We start from the raw sequence: 19172 nt of genomic DNA on the forward strand, positions 1-19172 counted from the left end.
TAAGCAGGACACCACACAGCAAATGTCCAGGAGTGGCATTGCGCAACACCATCCATTTTTACTGGCTGTCTCACACTTCATGCAGGGGAAACACAAAAGGAGGTAGCAACCTAGAAAAATACATTTGTGTTTCATTACTAGTTATTACATTACACTCTGCTACCTTATTGCAAAAACAGTCAGAGAAACTGCTGTTTGTAGGATTTGAATGATTAACTTACAGGAGCTCATATCAGAGCAACAGTCATAGATGCCGGTGCTCCAATTCATTGCACTCATTCCTGGAAGAAACAAGGCAGAAACATAGACACAGAGTGAAGGGTTAATGCGGTCATAAAGATTATCACTGCTAGAATATGAGAAAGGTAACAGACTGGTTAAAACTATTGCTCTCAACATGCTGCTTGTGTTACAGCTGGAACTGGTCCACGTAAATCACTACAAAAACCTGGAAACAGATGGCAAAGAATTTACACACAGATGTACGTACACACATGTACATGGCAAACATTATTGTTCATATATATCTTTTAATGTAGTTGTCTGGTAATAGTCTGTGTGCTTTTAATGGATGTTGTGTGGCTGTGTCTTCAAACCCTTTTTGTATAACTTAAAAAAACAAGAAAATGAAATGATTAAAAACAAAGTTTTGCAATAACCTGAAAAATGTGTTGTTGTACTATAACTGCAGGTGCAGTATCTGCTGTTCAGCTGCACTTTTATATCTAACAGGCAGGTTAATGCACGTTGCTAGACTGAACCATGTGCTGCAGCCCTGCTTTCAGTGACATCGTGGAGATACGTGTTCAGTAATAAGAAAATATTCCACAGCCTGCTCACACCTTTTCTTGTCATTCCTGTGACGTGTCCATGGTGCAGCTGTATAGTTGAAGTTTTCAGTACTAGTTTCAGTACTTCAGCGTCTAGCTAGACAGCTACACAATAGGACGCAGCATGAACCTTCTTAAACTGGCAACTCACTCTACTTTAATATCACCCAACTCCCAAAAGGTCTCTGTGTAGTGTGTCACAAAATGTGTCTGTGAGCTAAATGAACAGCTGCTGTATAAATAAAACCCACTAATGTGCCACACAGAAAAATAAAGGTGTAACAAAGAGAGGACAGGAGAAGAAGAAAAATCATTATTTTCAAAGAGAAACTTTATAGAATGAAGAGGTCAATTTTACATCTTCATTTTAGGGTTTCTTTATCAGATATTGGATTGGAGTGACTTCAGAAGCTATTTGAACTTGTTTGCATATCTTTCAGTACAACCTGTCATCAGTCTCATTCTTTTAAATATCTTGCGATAAAATTGGATGGTTTTAACAACATTTGTTACTTAATGTTCATCCTCTCTTTTACTGACCCATGAGTAATTATGATAAGTAGACTCCAGAATTTTCTTTCTAATTCTGTGAAGATATGAAAACCTTTAAAAATCCCTCTTGTTTTATACTGGTTCATCAGCTCACTTGAAAATGACTAAGAAAAACGATACAACAGTGCAGTAAGCTTCAGAAACATTGGTGAATGTTTCAAGCTGTTCATTTTTATAGAAAGTCTTTCTTATCTGGTCTCTGGTTTGGTGAACTTTGAAGAAAAATGAGATGAAGGGTAGAAAACCCAACATTTAACTAATACACGCACACATAGACACACCCCACCTGTTCCCACAGGGAAACACAGAATTCACGATACACAGTCATTCAGCTAGTGTAAATGTAAAATAACTAGTTTGCATGTGGTAACACAGAAACATTGTAGCAAAAGTATTTGAAATATGGATGAAAAAGATAAATTTGTCCCCGGGTAAATGTCCCCAGGCAAAAAACACCACAGTGACTAGATATTTGGTCAGACCGTCTCTTACAGAGGAAGGAAAAACCCAGTGACTGTTGTTGTTGTTTTAAAAAAACAAACAAAATATTTGACTGACAACTATTTTGGTCATTAAATGGTCGTGAACAGCCACTGAACCATCTATCAGCACATTAGCATTTTCACATTCATTAACATGTTCGCTCTCACTTGTTCAATTAGGTCGTGTGATGTTACTGATTAAACCTTTAGCTCAGGGGTGTTAATGTCATTTTAGTTCAAATACTCACTTAAAGCTATTAGGTGAGCCATCAAATGACAAGCTAACAAAATCTGGTAAAAAAAAAACAATAAACCATCCTTAAGATGAACAGGTGGAGATGTTAAGAAACATAAATGCTTCATTTTATTAATTTTATTAAAAGGGATAGAGTGTCAGGGTTCAGTGGCCCGTGACACCCAGGTCATGACATAGAGTGTGCAACAAAGACTGTAAAAATTGTCATTTACAAGGAGGAGGATTATTAGTTTTTATTATTTCTTTTGCAAAAACATATGGAAAAATAGAGCACCTTCATTTTCACATTGGTAGAACTAGTGACTCGATCTATGTAATGAATTATTCTTATCAAATCCTATTGAAGAAAATTGAACTTTAATACGACCAGAGAGTTGGATTATATGAGATAGCTTCTGAAAGGAGAAAACAAAAACTCGTCAGTAGCATCATCAGATGGCGCTTAACTTTTAGTCTGGTTGAGCTCAAGTGGGAACGGCTTGCTGCTTGGTTGCTCTGTGGGATGGTTTATATGATAAAATATGTCAGGTTTATTTTGTTGGATTGTCATTTATGCTTAGAAATATATATTTATATATTCTTAGAAGTATACAGTTGATTGCATATTGGAAGAATGTCTCATCCTAGGAGGTCTGTAACAACTCTGTGTAGCATGAAGAGGGGAGTGCGTTCACTCCTCTTCAGAGTGTTCTGACATGGATCACACACCTCCTAGGAGAGGTCGTATCTTCTATTGCTGATATATAGTATAGCAAACACACGTATATCTGTTTGAGTGTAAGAGCCCTTTGTTTAGATGGACCACTAGACTCCTGGCAACAGCTTTGGGGAGTCTTCACAGGGTCACATCTTGACCCCACACATACACATACGCATAAACATACATACACACATACCTGGATATGGATAGTATGGATAGTGTGTTGCACTTGCTAAGCTGGTGACTCCATAATGTGTAAACCCCACTAGTCAGCAAACTAAAGCTTTAAAAGAAATAGCATGCTGCAGTAGTACAGTAATTGCATCCAGAATACAGCGCAGTAAAAGTAGAAAGCAACATAACATGGACATACTTAAATAGTACATTACAACAAAGTAAAGTGCTTGAGGAAATGTACTCAGATCCATGCTGCTCCTGTCTATGCGCTCATCTAATGGCGTTAGGGACCGTGAGACTAATAGTACTCATGCACAGTGCTGTGTGGTTAGCACCATTAACTCAAAGCAAGAAGGTCCTGGTTTCAATTACTCTGGCCCTTTGGGGCCTTTCTGAGTGCAGTTTACATCTTTCCTCATGACCGTGGAGGGGGTTCTCTGTGTACTGTATCACAGTCTATCACAGGGCTCTCTGTGTTAGCCTGTCCATGGGCTGTACCCTGCCTCTGGTGCTATAGCAGCTGAGATACACTCCAGTCATGGCTGCAAAATAGATAAGTGGAAGAAAATGAATGGACAGTCCAATGGCTTCAGTCAGGGGACAATAGGAGGATAATCATATTTCATGGCAGGAGCTAGTACCCTCACCCCCCCATCTCCACGTCCTGCTTCTGGCCCCACCCCTAGAAGCTAGTGTGTCCACACCCCCCTCTCTCATTTCCAGTTTAATGCTGGGATTTCTCAACTTCATCTAATTTTTTTTCAACGCTCAGAGAATCAGAGAAGCGGTAAGACTAACTTTTCATATTGATGAACAGCTTAGTATTTCTGTGTAGTGATTAACATGTAAAGCTTGTGGGGGGACAAGACATCCAGCTTCAATGTTTGTTTTTTTTCAGCCTGGTTTAACCATAGTTTGCCATATAGTCTATCTATTCTGTCAAATCTAGTAATTTGTCTTGCTTGACACTAATTATTGATGTTTGGTTTTTGGGGATTCCTGTCCAAGCTGGGTCAGAAGCTAGTGTACACATAATGCTAGTTCCAAGTCTGGGTTGAGGGAAGGGTCATCTGATGTAAACTCTGTTCTTGTAGGAAATAAGGGAGCGGCCAGAAATGCCTTTCTTATCTTAATCAAGGACACAAAACAGAATTCTGCCCCCCGCCTTTATTTGTTAATGCGTATCTCTCACGCATGTTTTGATTGTTTGAATAAATCATCAATGTACGAAACAGTCCGTAGTGGTCATGAGCTTGGCCACTAATGAACTGTTCACATTTAATATGCAAATAAATGTGAAATGCACATAAATCTGGACAGTCTGAAATCTCCTCTCATTTCAACCCTCATTTCTCGTCACACTGTGATTTTTAGTTCACATATTCTTGCCATTTACCTCACAGACATGCCTCCACAAGAGTGGAGGACATACTGTAGGACTGATAGTAGCCTGTTAGCCTACCTCCTGCCCCATACTGCTTTTAACTTGTCAGGTGTTGAAGCTCAATTTGCCATTGTAATATAGAGATGAGCAGGTATGACATCACTGCCTACCAACCAATGAATTCTCCAGAAAATGGTGTCACCTTTCCTGAAAAATCCCATGGACCTCTGTTGGGAGCCTGGGATGGTGTAAAGTTTCTCACTTGCGTCAGTTGGATAGCAAGTTGATAACCAGCTTTGTGCGACAAAGCTCACCTGATCCTAATCGCCTGTTTCAGGGTAAAGGAATGCAGATCAGAGGCGGAGCCAGACATTTGAAACACTCAGGGCTTAGCCCTAAAGGGTAATATGCATGTGGGATTTTATTTTTATTTTTTTTGGTGCGGGGGGGGGGGGTGTAGAAATGACTGAAAAGATTAATAGGCTCTGTTTTGAGTTTTCTTCAAAAAAGAATGACTTCATATAGGAAAAAAATATATCACATCCGCAGGACACCTTAAACTAGTTTTTTAATTAAGCAGCAAGGCAGAACAAAGTCGGGGCTGTATCAAGACACGAGGACTAAACCCCAATTCAACCAGACCCAGAACTGATCCGGAATTAAAACAGGACTACAAGAGTTCAAAATCAGGACTACTTAGGATTTAACCAAGACAGAACAAGAATCAGAACTAGATGATAGTAGCACTAAAAATCATCATAGACCTGCACTACACTTATTTTTTAATTCTACCAAAGTCCACTATTTAGATTGAGAAAAGTTTATATAATTATTTAGCCTTGTTGTGCAAACAAGCCTGCATAACTTAATAAATGTAGTATTTGAAAAATAACAAACCTAAAAAGAAACACTAGGCACGAGATACATGAGTACCTATGATACGGTGATACTTTTGGTAAACAACCATTTGACTAACATGTCTGTCTCACCTGCTCTTGTTCCATCTCTGTTCTGTCCTCATTCTCCTCTCTCTCCCTCTCTGTGCTGACAATCATCAAATATACAGTTGAAACCAGATATTTACACACTCTTCAGATAAAAACACTTTTTTAATTGTAACATCAAATCAGACTAAATGTTTATTTTTTTTAGATTGATAAATATAAAAACATATTTGTTAACTTTAAGAGTAAAGAGAGAAACTATCTGTATTTCTTAATTGCAAATGGCACCAAATTGTATTCAGAATTGAGCCACACTTATGGAGCTCCACAGTTCTTTTCCTGTTGTTTTGGTTGACATCTCTTGATTTTTCCATGTTAAAGAAACAGGCTCTGTGTTTTGCCTTATATGCATCCACAGGTGTGCCACCAGTTTACTCACATGGACTCTACGAACCTATCAGAAGCTTCATAAGCTCAGAATGGAATCGTCTGGAGTTTTCTTATTAATTAACAATAAACTTAGTGTACATGTACTCCTAAATTTGATGAAAGTGATAAAAAATAGACAGCTCTGTCTCTCTTTATTCTGACATTTAACTAATTCAAAAGATATTTCAATATTTATTTAACCAAAACAAAACAAGTTTACTCTAAATTGATGTTGTACAGTAAAAAAATGTTCTTGTGTTTTCCATAAAGTGTATGTAAGTATCTGGTTTAAACTGTGAATATACTGCTGTGTATTGAAGTTCCTCTTGTTTTGCATAAAAATATACTGAACAACATACAAAGCATAATATATAAAATACTACCAGAGTTTTTTCTTTGAAAGAAGCCCCTTATGTCCATTCTTGTATATCAGTGCATTACTGAAACCGATTTATTTAGCCGTGGAGGGAAACAACTGAAAATATGAAACAAACACACATGTAGGCTAAGACTCTCTAAAGAAACAGCATTGTTGTTGTTCGGCTTTTCATTTCTCCGTTTGCTGATTCACTCAAAGAGCAAGTAACTTAATATGGGTCAAGTGATCAGTTTGATATCAATCTTTCGTGATACACCTTCATATTTACATTATTTGTACAGTACGAATGATTTGCTTTGGTACCTGGTCGAACTTCAGTTCTCCTCTGGCTGCCTGGCTGCGTTTCTCTAACAGCGCACTCGCAGGCAGCAGCTGCCCCGTCCCGCTTAGTGCCTGAGCTCGGATCATACCAATATTAGGGGGGGTTTACGCACAGTCGTAAATTCCCACAGTGTGCACTATGTGCTTCGAATATTGTGTGTAGTTTTTGTTTTATACAGTGTCAGCCAGGCATCTAACTATGAAAAAATTACACTCCAAAAGACCCCGGGCTTCTGAAAAAACAACCCGGGCTTAAGCCCAGTAAGCCATCCCCCCCGCTCCGCCACTGATGCAGATAACAGAAAGATACTCTGGATATGCCGAACTGTACTTCATAGTACAGGGCTCTGCTGGTTTCAGATGATGTCCACCATGATGGTACACAAAGTGCACAGGCATGATTTGAGGATGGTTGGTGGCATGGGGTCCAGAGGACAGAAGAGTGCACTGCACGCAAATTCTTTGCACATCTCACTCCAGCTATTTGTAGTGATTTAAATGAATCAGGAAACATCCTGTTATATACGTAACAAACCAGCCTGTTACCTTTCTCAAATTCTACCCTTGGATTTCTCCATGCGTAGCAGCAATAACTTCTGTCACACTTCACGCTGTCTGTTTCCTCCAGGCATGGCTGGCCACCAGCAGACCAACCAGGTGGTGACAATCACCACCAATCAGAACCCTGGGCAGTGGAGCACCGACCTCTGTGAATGCTGTGTTGATATGAACAGCTGTAAGTGAACACTCAGCAGTCATTTCTGCATCAACCATCTCCTCAGATTGTCCAATCAGTTGCATTATGGAGCTTTTGATTATATTATGCTCTTCTCCAGAAATCTGAGATTCTCTAATTGGCACAGGAACTTAAATGCAGCACTCTGTTGGAGTGCTTAGCACTGTTGCATGTTCTCCTGCCTGGTTTCCTGTTGTTACTCTGGCTTCCTCCCAGAGATCCACTGGCAAGTTATTATTTGAACCAACGGCAGCTGAATATTCCAGGGTAACGAATGACCCTTGCAATGAAATGACCAAACCAAACATCACCAGATCATAAGAAGAAAAACAGAGGCACACGTTCAGGAAACAAGAAGACAGAAGTGGAAATGAGCAGAAGGGGAAGTGTTTAAAAACCCAGAAAACTACCTGAAACCTAGTGAAATGAGGATTACATACTGGCAAGATTATTCCCTATTCCCTATTCCCTTCATTCCCTTCTTTTTTCCCCCCCATTTTCTCTTTTTCTGTTCTGTTTCAAGGTTGCTGCGGCTTCTGGTGTTTCCCCTGCATGCAGTGTCAGACAGCCAGTAAACATGGATGGTGCTGTGCAATGCCACTCCTGGATGTTTGCGGCGTGGTTTCCTGCTTACTCCGTCAGTCCATCAGAGAGAGCCACAACATCCCTGTAAGGCTGGGTTTGAGATGAAGGGCAGCAGGCGTGTTGCTAGGATTTTGAAACATTTGAGGGCATATGTTTTGTAGTGAAATTAATATAAAATGTCAAACATTGTGCAGTACCTAATGGCTGAATTCACAGAATGTTACTGAAATAAATTTTGTTCTTAGCTTTTTTTTTTTTAAAGATCCAAACCTTTTTTAAAAAATTAAAACGTTGATTAAATATGTATTTGTAAGACAGTATGCTGACAGCACTTTACCAGCCCCGGTCTCATAACTTTTTCTTTTATTGTGCCATATCACCTCTTCCTCACCTTTCATCGTCTTTTGGTGTGTCATCTGTCGGCTGCCCTCCATCCAGATCTCTCATTTTTGATGTGATTATTAGATCTTTAATACATGTTATTTCTCAACTTACTCAACTGACTATTCAACAAACATCACATTGGATAAAAAGCAAATTATTAACTATAGACTGGCTTCACAGTCACATGACTTCCTGTTGATTTATGTTTTCTGTTTCTGGAACCAGGGTTAATGACTCACCCTGTGGCTGTGGCCACTGTGACATCACTATGATGTCACTCATTGGTTTGAGGAAAGCTTTAACTTTAGGTTCCTCACCATGTTGGCTATTTGGAGTCCAAAATGACAGTATGTTGATGATAGGGTAGAGTAGAGATAAAAGCTTACATTAACAAACTATAGTTGTGGGTAACACATTCAGCTAACAAGCACTAGCTCAATCCTGGAAGGAGACAAAAATCCCATTAGGGTTGCATCAGGAAGGGCATCTGGCATAAACTAATTTTTATTCATAAACACAGAGAGAGAGAGAAGCATAGAGAAGTGCCTGCTGACCAAATTAGAGGAAGAGGAAATGGAAAGCTATTTTAATCTCTAACTCTCATAGATGTTTTGCCACTCAGTATTTTTTACTGTTCATGTTACTCTCACTGCTTTTATTAGCCCTGTTTGCCAATATTTAACAGTTGACAGTAAGTGAATATAGAGGATCTTTGAGCAGGTAGAAAAAGACCAATGCAGAGCTCATTGAAATTACTGTAAATCAGACTCCATCTGTTATTTTCCTCTGTCTCACTGAAGGAAAGGAAACCTCTCTAAATCCTGCTTGTGTGTGGTCCTGACAGTTAACAGCAAGGAAACTGGCTACAGACAGATAAAGTTTTGAGGAAATAGAGAGGTTGTTTTGAGTTGCATAAAGATTTGAAAAAATCGCTCCTCCCTGTTTCTTTTTCTAGTCGTGTTAGTTTCAGTTCAGTTCAGTACAAAGCAGCGTGAACAGGGACATTTAAACAGGTACAATCACGACAGCTACAAATTCAATCCCGATAACTCTTGCTGCTTCCTCTCCTCCATCCTGTAGGGCTCGTTCATCGATGACTGCTGCAAGATATGTTGGTGTTACTCGTGCGTCTGGTGCCAGATGCATCGCGAGCTGAAGATCAGAGAAAGCCAGCAGCCCGCCACCTCAACTGTGATCACCACACAAGCCATGCTGTAAACAGTTTTGCTCTGGATCAAAGGCATGTGTCCCATTCAAAGCCACATGTTTCAATCCACTTCTGTTTTATCTGCATGTAACAGTCATCTCAAAGCATTTTGACCTCAGTTGAATTTTGAGAGCTGTAAACTAACCTTTTAATGTAAATTAACCTGTAGTGTGTTATTTGCCTAGCTCACTGTCATTCATTGTTTGCAGAGCTAATTTCATGTAACAAGTAATAAGAATGGTTATGCAGAGATCCAAATAACAGTGCTAGCTCACTGTATTTTTGTGAGAAGCTTATTTTGAAGTGACGAGTTTGACCTGATCTCACCAGACATCACCACATTTATCACTTTACATCTCATCCTGGGAATCTCCGAGACACACCCAGGGACCCGTATAACCTCACCTCGATGACCTGAAAACCGCTACTGTGACCAAAACAAGGGGGAACCTTTTCCTGTGTTTAATAGTTTAATAGATGTGAGTTATATCATTCATTTATAATGGTTCACATTTAAAAAACATACAGCCCGACATTGCCCTCTGCATCAGTACAGATGTTAGCACAGCCTCCACATTTATGCAACTCTTGTTATGTTCACTGTCCAGGCTGCATTAAACCTATTGTTTTACTTTTAATTATGGAGACAGTGGAAACAATCTATAAATCCTTGTAGTATGTAAACCTTTATGTGCATATGTTGAACTGAGACTTGGTGTTTAAACTGACCCTTTTTCTTATACTAAGATAGGATTTGGTGTATAAGAAAAAGAAACATCTTATTTAAACACCCAACACCCAAATATTAGTATTCATTTAATGGCTCTCTTGTACTCTTTAAAATAAATAAAAAGTCTTTTGGCAAACGTGAGTCTGTCCCTTTACACTTTTACAAGAACAGATTTTTCACCCTCTGTAAACATGATGACACAAATGCAACTGAAAAATGCCAAATTAAAGGTTTATTCATTCATATGCTTAAACTTGTGGAAACTGTGCTTAGTTATAGCTGAATGTATAGCAATCAAATAAATTTCATTTGACCAGATACCATTAAATTCAACTTTTTACACCAGCCAATAATTTTGAAGGAACTTCATTGGCAGTGAAATGAGGGAAGAGTTTATAAGCAACGTGAGACACCCACTTACACAAACTCCTTCCTCCTCTCACCTCTGTGTTGGAAACCGCTCATCAATTAACAATGCTAGTACACACCATGACCACCTTTCATAGCTAATCGTATTATGCTTTTCGATCTACTGAGCTGACAGGCCGTTGTACAGACATTACACAGACCCTTCATTAATATTTTAAGCATAACAATAACTCCTCAACTCTCCTAAAAGCACTCAAATGTCTTTTATATTCTGGTTCTGATGAATCCATTGTCTTCAGGGTCAAGACCAAAGAAGAAATATTTGGCACCCACTTAGATGATCTAAATCAAACTACATCCAGCTGTTGTATTCAGACCTTGTTTCCATGGTTTCATTGAGACATCCCTAAATTCTGCTCTACTGCAGTCATTCATTTACATTTAACGTGTTAGTAAAATAAATTTGAATGAGGGGATTTTACTTCAGCACTTGACACCACACAGCTTACTCAGCTTGGTTTGCAGTGTTTACCAACCAAACTAGCCATGGGCCCGAAGAGACCAATGACGACTGAGGGATTTGAGTAAATCAAAATGTTGCTGAACTTTCTGGCTGAGCTGTTTTAAAACATTTTAATTCTTTAATCTACAGCAAAGCTTCACGTTGAAAAGACATTTTGCTTGTGGTTTGTTTACATGGAACTTTGCAACTTTTATCTCTTGTGTTTCTTGCAGTTTCTCTGAGCATTGCACAGTCTGTCCTTGGGGTGAATTGTTTTGGGACATCCACTCCTGGGAAAAGTGTGACATTATGTTAACAGACATCTGAATGCTCCGCTACTGCGTTTATAGAGGTGCATGACCATAAACCCTCTGTTACAGTCCATAGCACTTTTGCCTGATCTTTTCTTTGTAGTGTGATGTTATGAAGTCAGAAATACAGACAGGCACCACTAGAGCACAAGTCAAAAAGTTCACAGCAAGGTGATTTTCATAAAGTAATAATAAATGATGCACTATAAACTGCATAAAACTCGACACGGTCAGTAACTCTCACTTTTAACTCTCGTTTTATTGGAACTGAACTTTTTTGGCCTTGAGTGTTTCATCTATTCTTATCTAACCTGGAATGAAAGCGTGTGTAACTGTTCGTCTTTCTCTGTCAGAGAGATGGTTTCTTTGAAAATTGAAAGTGAGCAGAGCCTTCAACCCACACTTGACCACTCCCGTCACAATTTACAGTCATAGGTTGGACTTGCTCTCATTTTACTCATAACTCAGAGAAGCAGAGAAAAGGTAAGGACAACTTTCTATACTGACAAACATCTTAAAGCAGTTAGCAGTCTTTGCGACCTAATAGTACAGTTTGCTATCATTTTCCCAGTGTGATGTTGTGAGCCAGTCACACGGGGTCTACACGCACTTCATACTGCCTCAAGAAAAATAGCACAAAAAACTTGACATCTAATTATTATAAGCACAGTTTTGCAGTTTATACTCATAAATTAATGAATCTTATAGGACTGTTAGACTAGTTGGCATTAGACCATAAGTAGATAAATGTTAGCTAGGAATTTTTTAGTATATTAATTAAGATATTATTTCTAAGATATCTGAAGTATCTATCTTAGGTACATGGAATTTCCATGTATTGTCTTGTGTTCACACAAGTTCAACATTTCTTTATTCTATTCTATTTTTGGTGTGTTATGTTTCAGTATAGGGGTGAAGGTGCAGCTCAGGGAGGTGGTTGACTGATCTCCCGATTGGGACAAGTGTGTTGGGTTTGACTATGTGAGCATCAACTTATCAACTTGATAAATTCATATGCAGTTTATCAGTCTTGTAGCAAAGGGTGCTAACGTGAACAAGATGGTATTGGAAACATATGACAGTTGAGCTGTCCCAAACATGGACAGCTCAACTGGATCTATCAGTGGATTTTACAAACACAAGGAAACTATGACATTTGAAAAGTACAAAAAGGTTCAATATAAAATACAGGCAGAAAACTACACACCTGTCATATATAAAGCAACTGCCTGAGCATCTATTGCAACAAAGCTCTGCACAATAGCCCTAGAGAGTTGAATCTGTTCATCTAGACGTAGTATTTTCTGGACAGTAGCATTAAAATCACTGTGTGTGCAGTTGAAGACCTTTGATCAGTAAGATTGGAAAAGGCTTGTAAACATAATGTAGGTTAGGGAAAAATAATCTCATGAAAAGGAATCTTACTGGAGAGCAGAGAAAGAAGGAAACACAGCATGAAGGAGAACATAACAAAGAGCAAGGGAAGACTGAGATAATATATACAAACACAGGATAACAAGGGAATGGGAAACAGAGTGACGAACATCATCTGTTTGTCACTCTGTTGTCGGGACTGCTGTCCTTCCTCCTGCACTTCTCCACAGCTGGTGCTAGCAGTCTCAGCATCTGGACTGTGAGGACTTAATACTAGTTGTTGTTGCTGCAGTGTAGCTGCAGCAGCAGTCCCGACAGCTCAAAAGTCGATTAATTTCTTTTTGCTCTTTTTGGTCCATCTATATCAACCACATTAAACTCTGTTCTGCAAGGTGCCTGAGTGCACAGGGAAGGTATGGGAGGGGTCGGATACATTAAGAGATTTGACTCCAGTGTTGGTAGTGAAACACGGGCTGCTTTCAGTGCTTTTAGTGTGTGGCTGTGTGGCAGCCCTACAAGCCAGCCATAGCCTGTATAATTATATTGATCCATTGGCAGACAAGTCCCAAAGATCCTGTTAGGGGTTTACATGCACTAGAAAACACCCTGCTGTGCATGTTACATGTTTATAACCACTATAGTCCGTTAACGTCAGTTTCATCTCTACATCTCATTTAAAAGCAACAGCTGACCAAAACTCTTTACAAGTTAGTGAATGAACAAGAGAAAACCATAGAAGAATAAATACAATGAAATAAGGCATAAGAAAAAGCAACAACAATGACAACAAAAACTCTCTTCAATCAGTGTCTAATTTTCTACTTCGTTTGCTCCAGGAATGGCCTTCCAGCATTCAACCACCCAGGTGGCAGTCACCACCACTGCAATGAGTCAGCAGTCTGGGCAATGGAGCACTGGCATCTGTGACTGCTGCTCTGATATGAACACCTGTAAGTGAACCCAGCAAACCCTACAAACAGCAGGGATTTCTGCATCAACCACCTCCTCAGACTTTGTTTGCAGTCATTTTGCAGAGTATCTAAAGTCAGGATATAATGCAGAGGTTACACAAGAGATAAACTCATACAGGTATGGCATCTCTGCACATTTTTCTTCAAGGTTGCTTCGGATATTGGTGTTTCCCCTGCATGCAGTGTGACACAGCCAGTAAACATGGATGGTGCTGCGGTATGCCACTCCTGGACTTTTGCTGTGTGGTGTCCTGCTTACTTCGCAATTCTGTCAGAGAGCGCTACAACATCCCTGTAAGTGTGAGAGTGGAGGATAAGGTTATTGTATTTAGCTTAAATTATGCTACCGTTGTATTGTATTAAGCTTAGTAGTAATTAGCAGTTAGCTTAGTAGTTAGCTTACATTAAGCTAACTAAACTGCCCCCCGAACAATGAACAATGCACCCGTCCCTAAACTTTAAGAGAGAAAAAAAATGCAAACTTCAAGCAATACTATGTATGTACAAAGCTTAAAAAAATACAGAAGAAATGTCTTCAGTATTAGTCAACACTTGCTGATGAGGTTTGATGAATATTTTATTGATACTCAGGATGACTGTAGCTGCATTAACCTCAAAATCAATAAAAATAAAGTTAACATAAGTGGATGAAACATCAAACCACAAGTAACCACATAAATGAAAATAGGGAGTGCTGAGTGCAGCTTTTAATGGGTGCAAAGCACACATGGTTATATTTGTAAATTAGTGCAACTGAAGTAACACATGAACAAAATACTACACCTTCACTCACCCTAACTACTGCGCAGACTTCTTGGGTGGGCTGTTAGAAAGTATAACAAGCCTCATCGTTTGTCATATTATTGTACAGTTTATTGAATTCTCCAGAAAGTACAAATGGTGCAAACATGGCAGAACGAGCCCGGCACACCCCTGACATTAACAAGTCATAAAATGAGACAGCAAACAAAAAACCCACTCCTATTGCAAAAGGGCAGATGAGCCAAAGGCACTAAACCTGCTGTAAAGTGGTTGGGTTTTTTTTAACACGAAAGTCTGCAGTGACTGATTCACTTTTAGAGTCATTCTCGAGTGGTGATTTCAGGAATAGCTTTTTTTTTTTTTTTTTTGCCAAAGACATACTGACATCCACCACTTTTTGGTGGATGTCTGCCAGGTTTGAACTACATTGTCTTAAAGATGGAGTGCAATGCAATATTGCTTCAGTGCAGCTCAACAATGAGAACAACCAATGAAAAAAATCACCTCATTAAAAAGTTGCCATTAAAACAACAACAACAAACATTTCGCACCTGATGTACTAAATCTTTAATCTACTAGGAAGACAGCAAATCATTAAATTAGATGGTAACAGTATATTCAATAGCAAGCCAAATGATATGATATCTGATGGCAAATAATTTTTTTTCTTCTTCTGCACATTGTACACAGCTGTTCTGCACGGTTTTGAAGTTTGTAATAAATAATGCAGCTCTCCTCTGGATAATTCCTGCACTCCACCTAAGTCTCAGTCCTCAGGACTTCAAACAGTCCCAGCAATTTCTATCAGAGGAGCTATCCTTGTTATCAAAAAACCCTTTGCTTACACTGTATTATTTTGATTATGACAGTATTCACTCCTTCATCAGATCTTTAATTTAATTCACTTATAAGATGAATTAAATCCTATTTTATAAGATTTTCCTACTAAGTCTAATACGTTTCCTCCTCATAGTTTAGGATTTCTATTCGATGTAAAATCTCCTTCCTTCACTTATTCCCTGATCTTACTCTTAGTATTTAAGTATGAACACAAAGCCGACAACACAAAGCAAAAATGAAAATCAGCACAAAGAGACTCTAAAGCGATCACCATGGTGATTCCACATTAGAAACATGAACAGGATTGTATTGTTGTAGGGTCTTTACATTACAAGCGCCTTGAGGCAACTGTTGTTGTGATATAGCAAAAAAAACAACAAAGAAACCCCCCCCCCCGATAGAATTCAATTTCAATTCAATTCAATTTATTTATCTAGCACTCTTCACAGGATAAAAACCACAAAGTGCTTCACAGTAATATAAAAACAGAAATACATAAAATACATCAAAAATCAAACATACAGCATGAATCTAATTAAAAGCCAATCTAAATAGAAACTTGGGGTGGAGCCCGACTGCTCATCTGTTTGTTACCTGATGAAGTTCAGCAGCAGCTTACTTCACCACAGCTCACAAAAGACAGCTCACTTGACCACGGTGCTGGACTGGGCTCAGCATTCATTCAGCTTCAGCATCACTCTGGGTTCTTGGCTAGCTTAGCGTTAGCATGCTGTGTGTGCAGGTGCTTGCAAAGAGCTGAAGTTGTATTAGCAGCATAATACAGTTATTTCTGTCCTGGATGCCACTTTACCATCATGCTCTCCTCTTTTTATGCAATAAAAATAAAAGTAATGTCCAAATTCATGCTGTAAACCTGCCTGTTATTTTCGAGCTGTGGGTAGTGAGCAAAAGAAGCAGTGGAAATGAATTTTCTTTGGAGGGTGACTGGCCTCTCCTTTTGAGATAGGTTGAGAAGTTCGGTCATCTGGGAGGAGCTCAAAGTAGAATTGCTGCTCCTCCACACTGAAAGGAGCATTTGAGGTGGTTCAGGCATCTCACAAGGGTGCCTCCTGGGCGTCTCCTGGGTGAGGTGTTCCGGGTACATCCCACAGGGAGGAGGACCGAGGGCAGACTCATGACATGCTGGGGAGATAATATCTTTCGGCTTGCTTGGGAACGCCTTGGCGTTCCCCCAGACAAGCTTGAAGAAGTGGCTGGGGAGAGGGAGGTCTGGGCTTCTCTTGTTAGGCTGCTCCCCCACAACTTAGCCCTGGATAAGAAAATTGAGAGATGGAAAATAAACATCATTTAATTTCGTCTGTATACTGAACTATATGCTGTATGTTACTCTGATTTGTATGCTGAAATGACTGAACACCATTTCTCAATTCTCATTCCCAAGCATGACATTCAGACGTCAGCTGACTAAACAGGATATTGTTAAAAATTCAAAATATATCACAAAGTTCTCGTCTTCCTCTTCAATTTTCCTGTCCTGCAGGGCTCGTGCTGTGATGACTGCTGCAAAATATTTTGGTGTTATCACTGTGTCTGGTGCCAGATGCATCGTGAGCTGAAGATCAGGGAAAACCAGTACCCTCCTGCCTCGACGGTGGTCACCACGCAGGTCATCCGTGGATAAGATGCAACCATTTTTGCTGTGGGTTGAGTGAAACTGACAAAGATAATTTAAAAAATGTATATATTTTACAATGATGAAACACATATGAAAATATTACTTCTGTTTCTGCAGCATGAAGTGAAATCTGAAAATGTAGCCTGGCATGTGATCTGCATTCTTTTTTATAGCATTTCATAGCTCAGTGCTGATGCTCGTTTGGTTCACTGCTCTGCAATATATAGTTGTTTCATATAATTCATGCAAGTTTTTATAGCTTTAGATTATATGTTTAAATCAGATGTTTTGAGTTTTGTCAGCATACTGCATATATCATCAGGAAAGATTTTACCCAGGTCGATAAAATCTGTATCATTTAACATACTCACACTTATAATAACTTTGTCGAAGTTGAGTTTCACCTGTGCTAAAATAAAAAGTATTCACATTCACCTACTACACGAGGCACTGTTGTACTTTTTTTCAACTGTGGAGACATGTGATAGGTTTGTAGCATAAACCTATTCGCTGGGACGTTCAAGACAATTTACTACACAGCAGAAAGCAAGACACAAGTAGGCGAAGTTCTTTGTGTTACTCATGCATGAGGGAGGCCTGCCTGGAGCCAAGTGTCGTTCCACCCACTTGACCTCCGTCAGACTCTCTGGTTACATGAATATGCATAGGTTCATTAACATATGACGTTTCATATAGGTATACATGTGGACAAAGAATACCTTGTCTGTGTGTGTGTGTGTGTGTGTGTGTGTGTGTGTGTGTGGGGGGGGGGGGGGGGGGTCAGAGTGTGACCCCATAAATGACTTCCCTAAACCTGCTGGTCTGGAAGTCCAGCAGTTCATCTAAACAAAAGGCACTTAGACTAAAACTGACATAGCTACGTTTATCCTACCATAAAACAATAAAACAAGGTACGACCTCTCATGTGGGTGTGAATGCCATAGCACTCTGGAATGCACACAAAGTCTTTGCAGACTACTAAAGATCACACATCCTATCACTACACACTCGATTATACACCTCTAAGCATATATGGTTAAATATTTCCCAATACAAATGACAATAATAAAATCTAAACCCATCAACATGTCTCTTAAACCTTCGCCCTTTTCTCAAAAGTCTAAACACAAAAACCTACTGGGCTACAGTCACAGATCCTTAAACCATGCAGTCGTCTCAGATCACGCGCACAAGCAGCACCGGTGACTTTGATAATGTTTGACCCAAACAGGCCCCACTCCCTACAAAGGACACATGAGTGACGTGCTACGAATGAATAATTAACAGGCTCGTCATCTTTCTTCCTTCTTTTATGATTTTTATGCAGTCAGTAAATACTGTTTTACTTTCCGGAAAAAGCTACATGACAAATGATGGTTACCACGTCATCAGCTTTATTTTAACAACATAATTACCTGCAATAAACTGGATTCTTTGCTTTCTGCTGAAACCTGGCTTAATGAGAGCAGTAACACAGCAGTAACATGTTTCACTGAAACATGGTGTATCTGATATCCAGCAGCATTATAACTGTGCTGTTCTAGGGTCAAAATTGCAACTGATCAATCATGTTGTTGTGCTGTCATGGCTTTGGAATGTGGAGAAATAAGAAAGAAAAAAAAAAACCTTTGTTATTATAAAACTCAGCTCTGGGACAAATAGTAATCATTTCAAGTGCTTTCTTTGTTAATTTAGACAATATAATAGATATATTATTCAAGTTACTTTCACACATGGACAAATTGAGTTAGTCATGTTGGTAATTTCTTTCTTTCGTTTGAACTACAGCTGTTTAAAATTGGAAGTAAGGATCCTTTTTATTGTGCTGTGGTGTATCGTCCACCTGGCCCAAATAGCTTGTTTTTATCAGAGTTCAGCGACTTCCTGTCCTCTATTATGAGGTTGTCCAGACTGCTTTTAGTTGGGGATTTTAACATGCATGTTGATGATGACTCCGACCGCTTTGTCAGAGGTTTTATCAACATCATGGATTCTTTTCATTTTACCCAGCATGTGTCAGGCCCCATACATAACAAAGGACACACACTGGACCTTGTTTTTACTTTGGGTTTGAATATTGATTCTATTTGTTCTGAGGACATTTTTATCTCTGATCATCACTGTATTCTTTTTAACATGTCTTTTCACGAGCCTTTGTCTCCTGTTCACCGGACAATTTTCTCGCGCATCATAAATTCCTCCACAGCGGAGAATTTCTCGGATGCTTTTAATTTAACTCTAGCCGCGCAAAACGGTGTTGATTTTTTAACAGATCTATTTAATAACCATTGTTTTTTGGCTAAATGACAAT

The 19172-nt window shown here is 39.2% G+C and overlaps 2 protein-coding genes across 2 annotated transcripts; both read left to right on the forward strand.

Moving 5' to 3' along the window:
• The first annotated feature begins 3714 nt into the window (after positions 1-3714).
• Positions 3715-10430, forward strand: LOC146391290 (cornifelin homolog B-like). Its single transcript, XM_084924160.1, has 4 exons — positions 3715-3784; positions 7083-7190; positions 7714-7859; positions 9240-10430. The coding sequence occupies exons 2-4, from the start codon at positions 7085-7087 to the stop codon at positions 9375-9377; spliced, it is 390 nt and encodes a 129-aa protein (XP_084780286.1). The 5' UTR covers positions 3715-3784; positions 7083-7084; the 3' UTR covers positions 9378-10430.
• Positions 10431-11675: 1245 nt separating this feature from the next.
• Positions 11676-17290, forward strand: LOC146391291 (placenta-specific gene 8 protein-like). The gene is made up of 4 exons (XM_084918510.1): positions 11676-11761; positions 13489-13602; positions 13772-13917; positions 16727-17290. The coding sequence occupies exons 2-4, from the start codon at positions 13491-13493 to the stop codon at positions 16865-16867; spliced, it is 399 nt and encodes a 132-aa protein (XP_084774636.1). The 5' UTR covers positions 11676-11761; positions 13489-13490; the 3' UTR covers positions 16868-17290.
• Positions 17291-19172: the final 1882 nt, after the last annotated feature.

This window comes from Perissodus microlepis, chromosome 3 (genome assembly GCF_051167445.1).
Source record: "Perissodus microlepis isolate ML-2025 ecotype Zambia chromosome 3, ASM5116744v1, whole genome shotgun sequence".
Lineage (NCBI taxonomy): Eukaryota > Metazoa > Chordata > Actinopteri > Cichliformes > Cichlidae > Perissodus > Perissodus microlepis.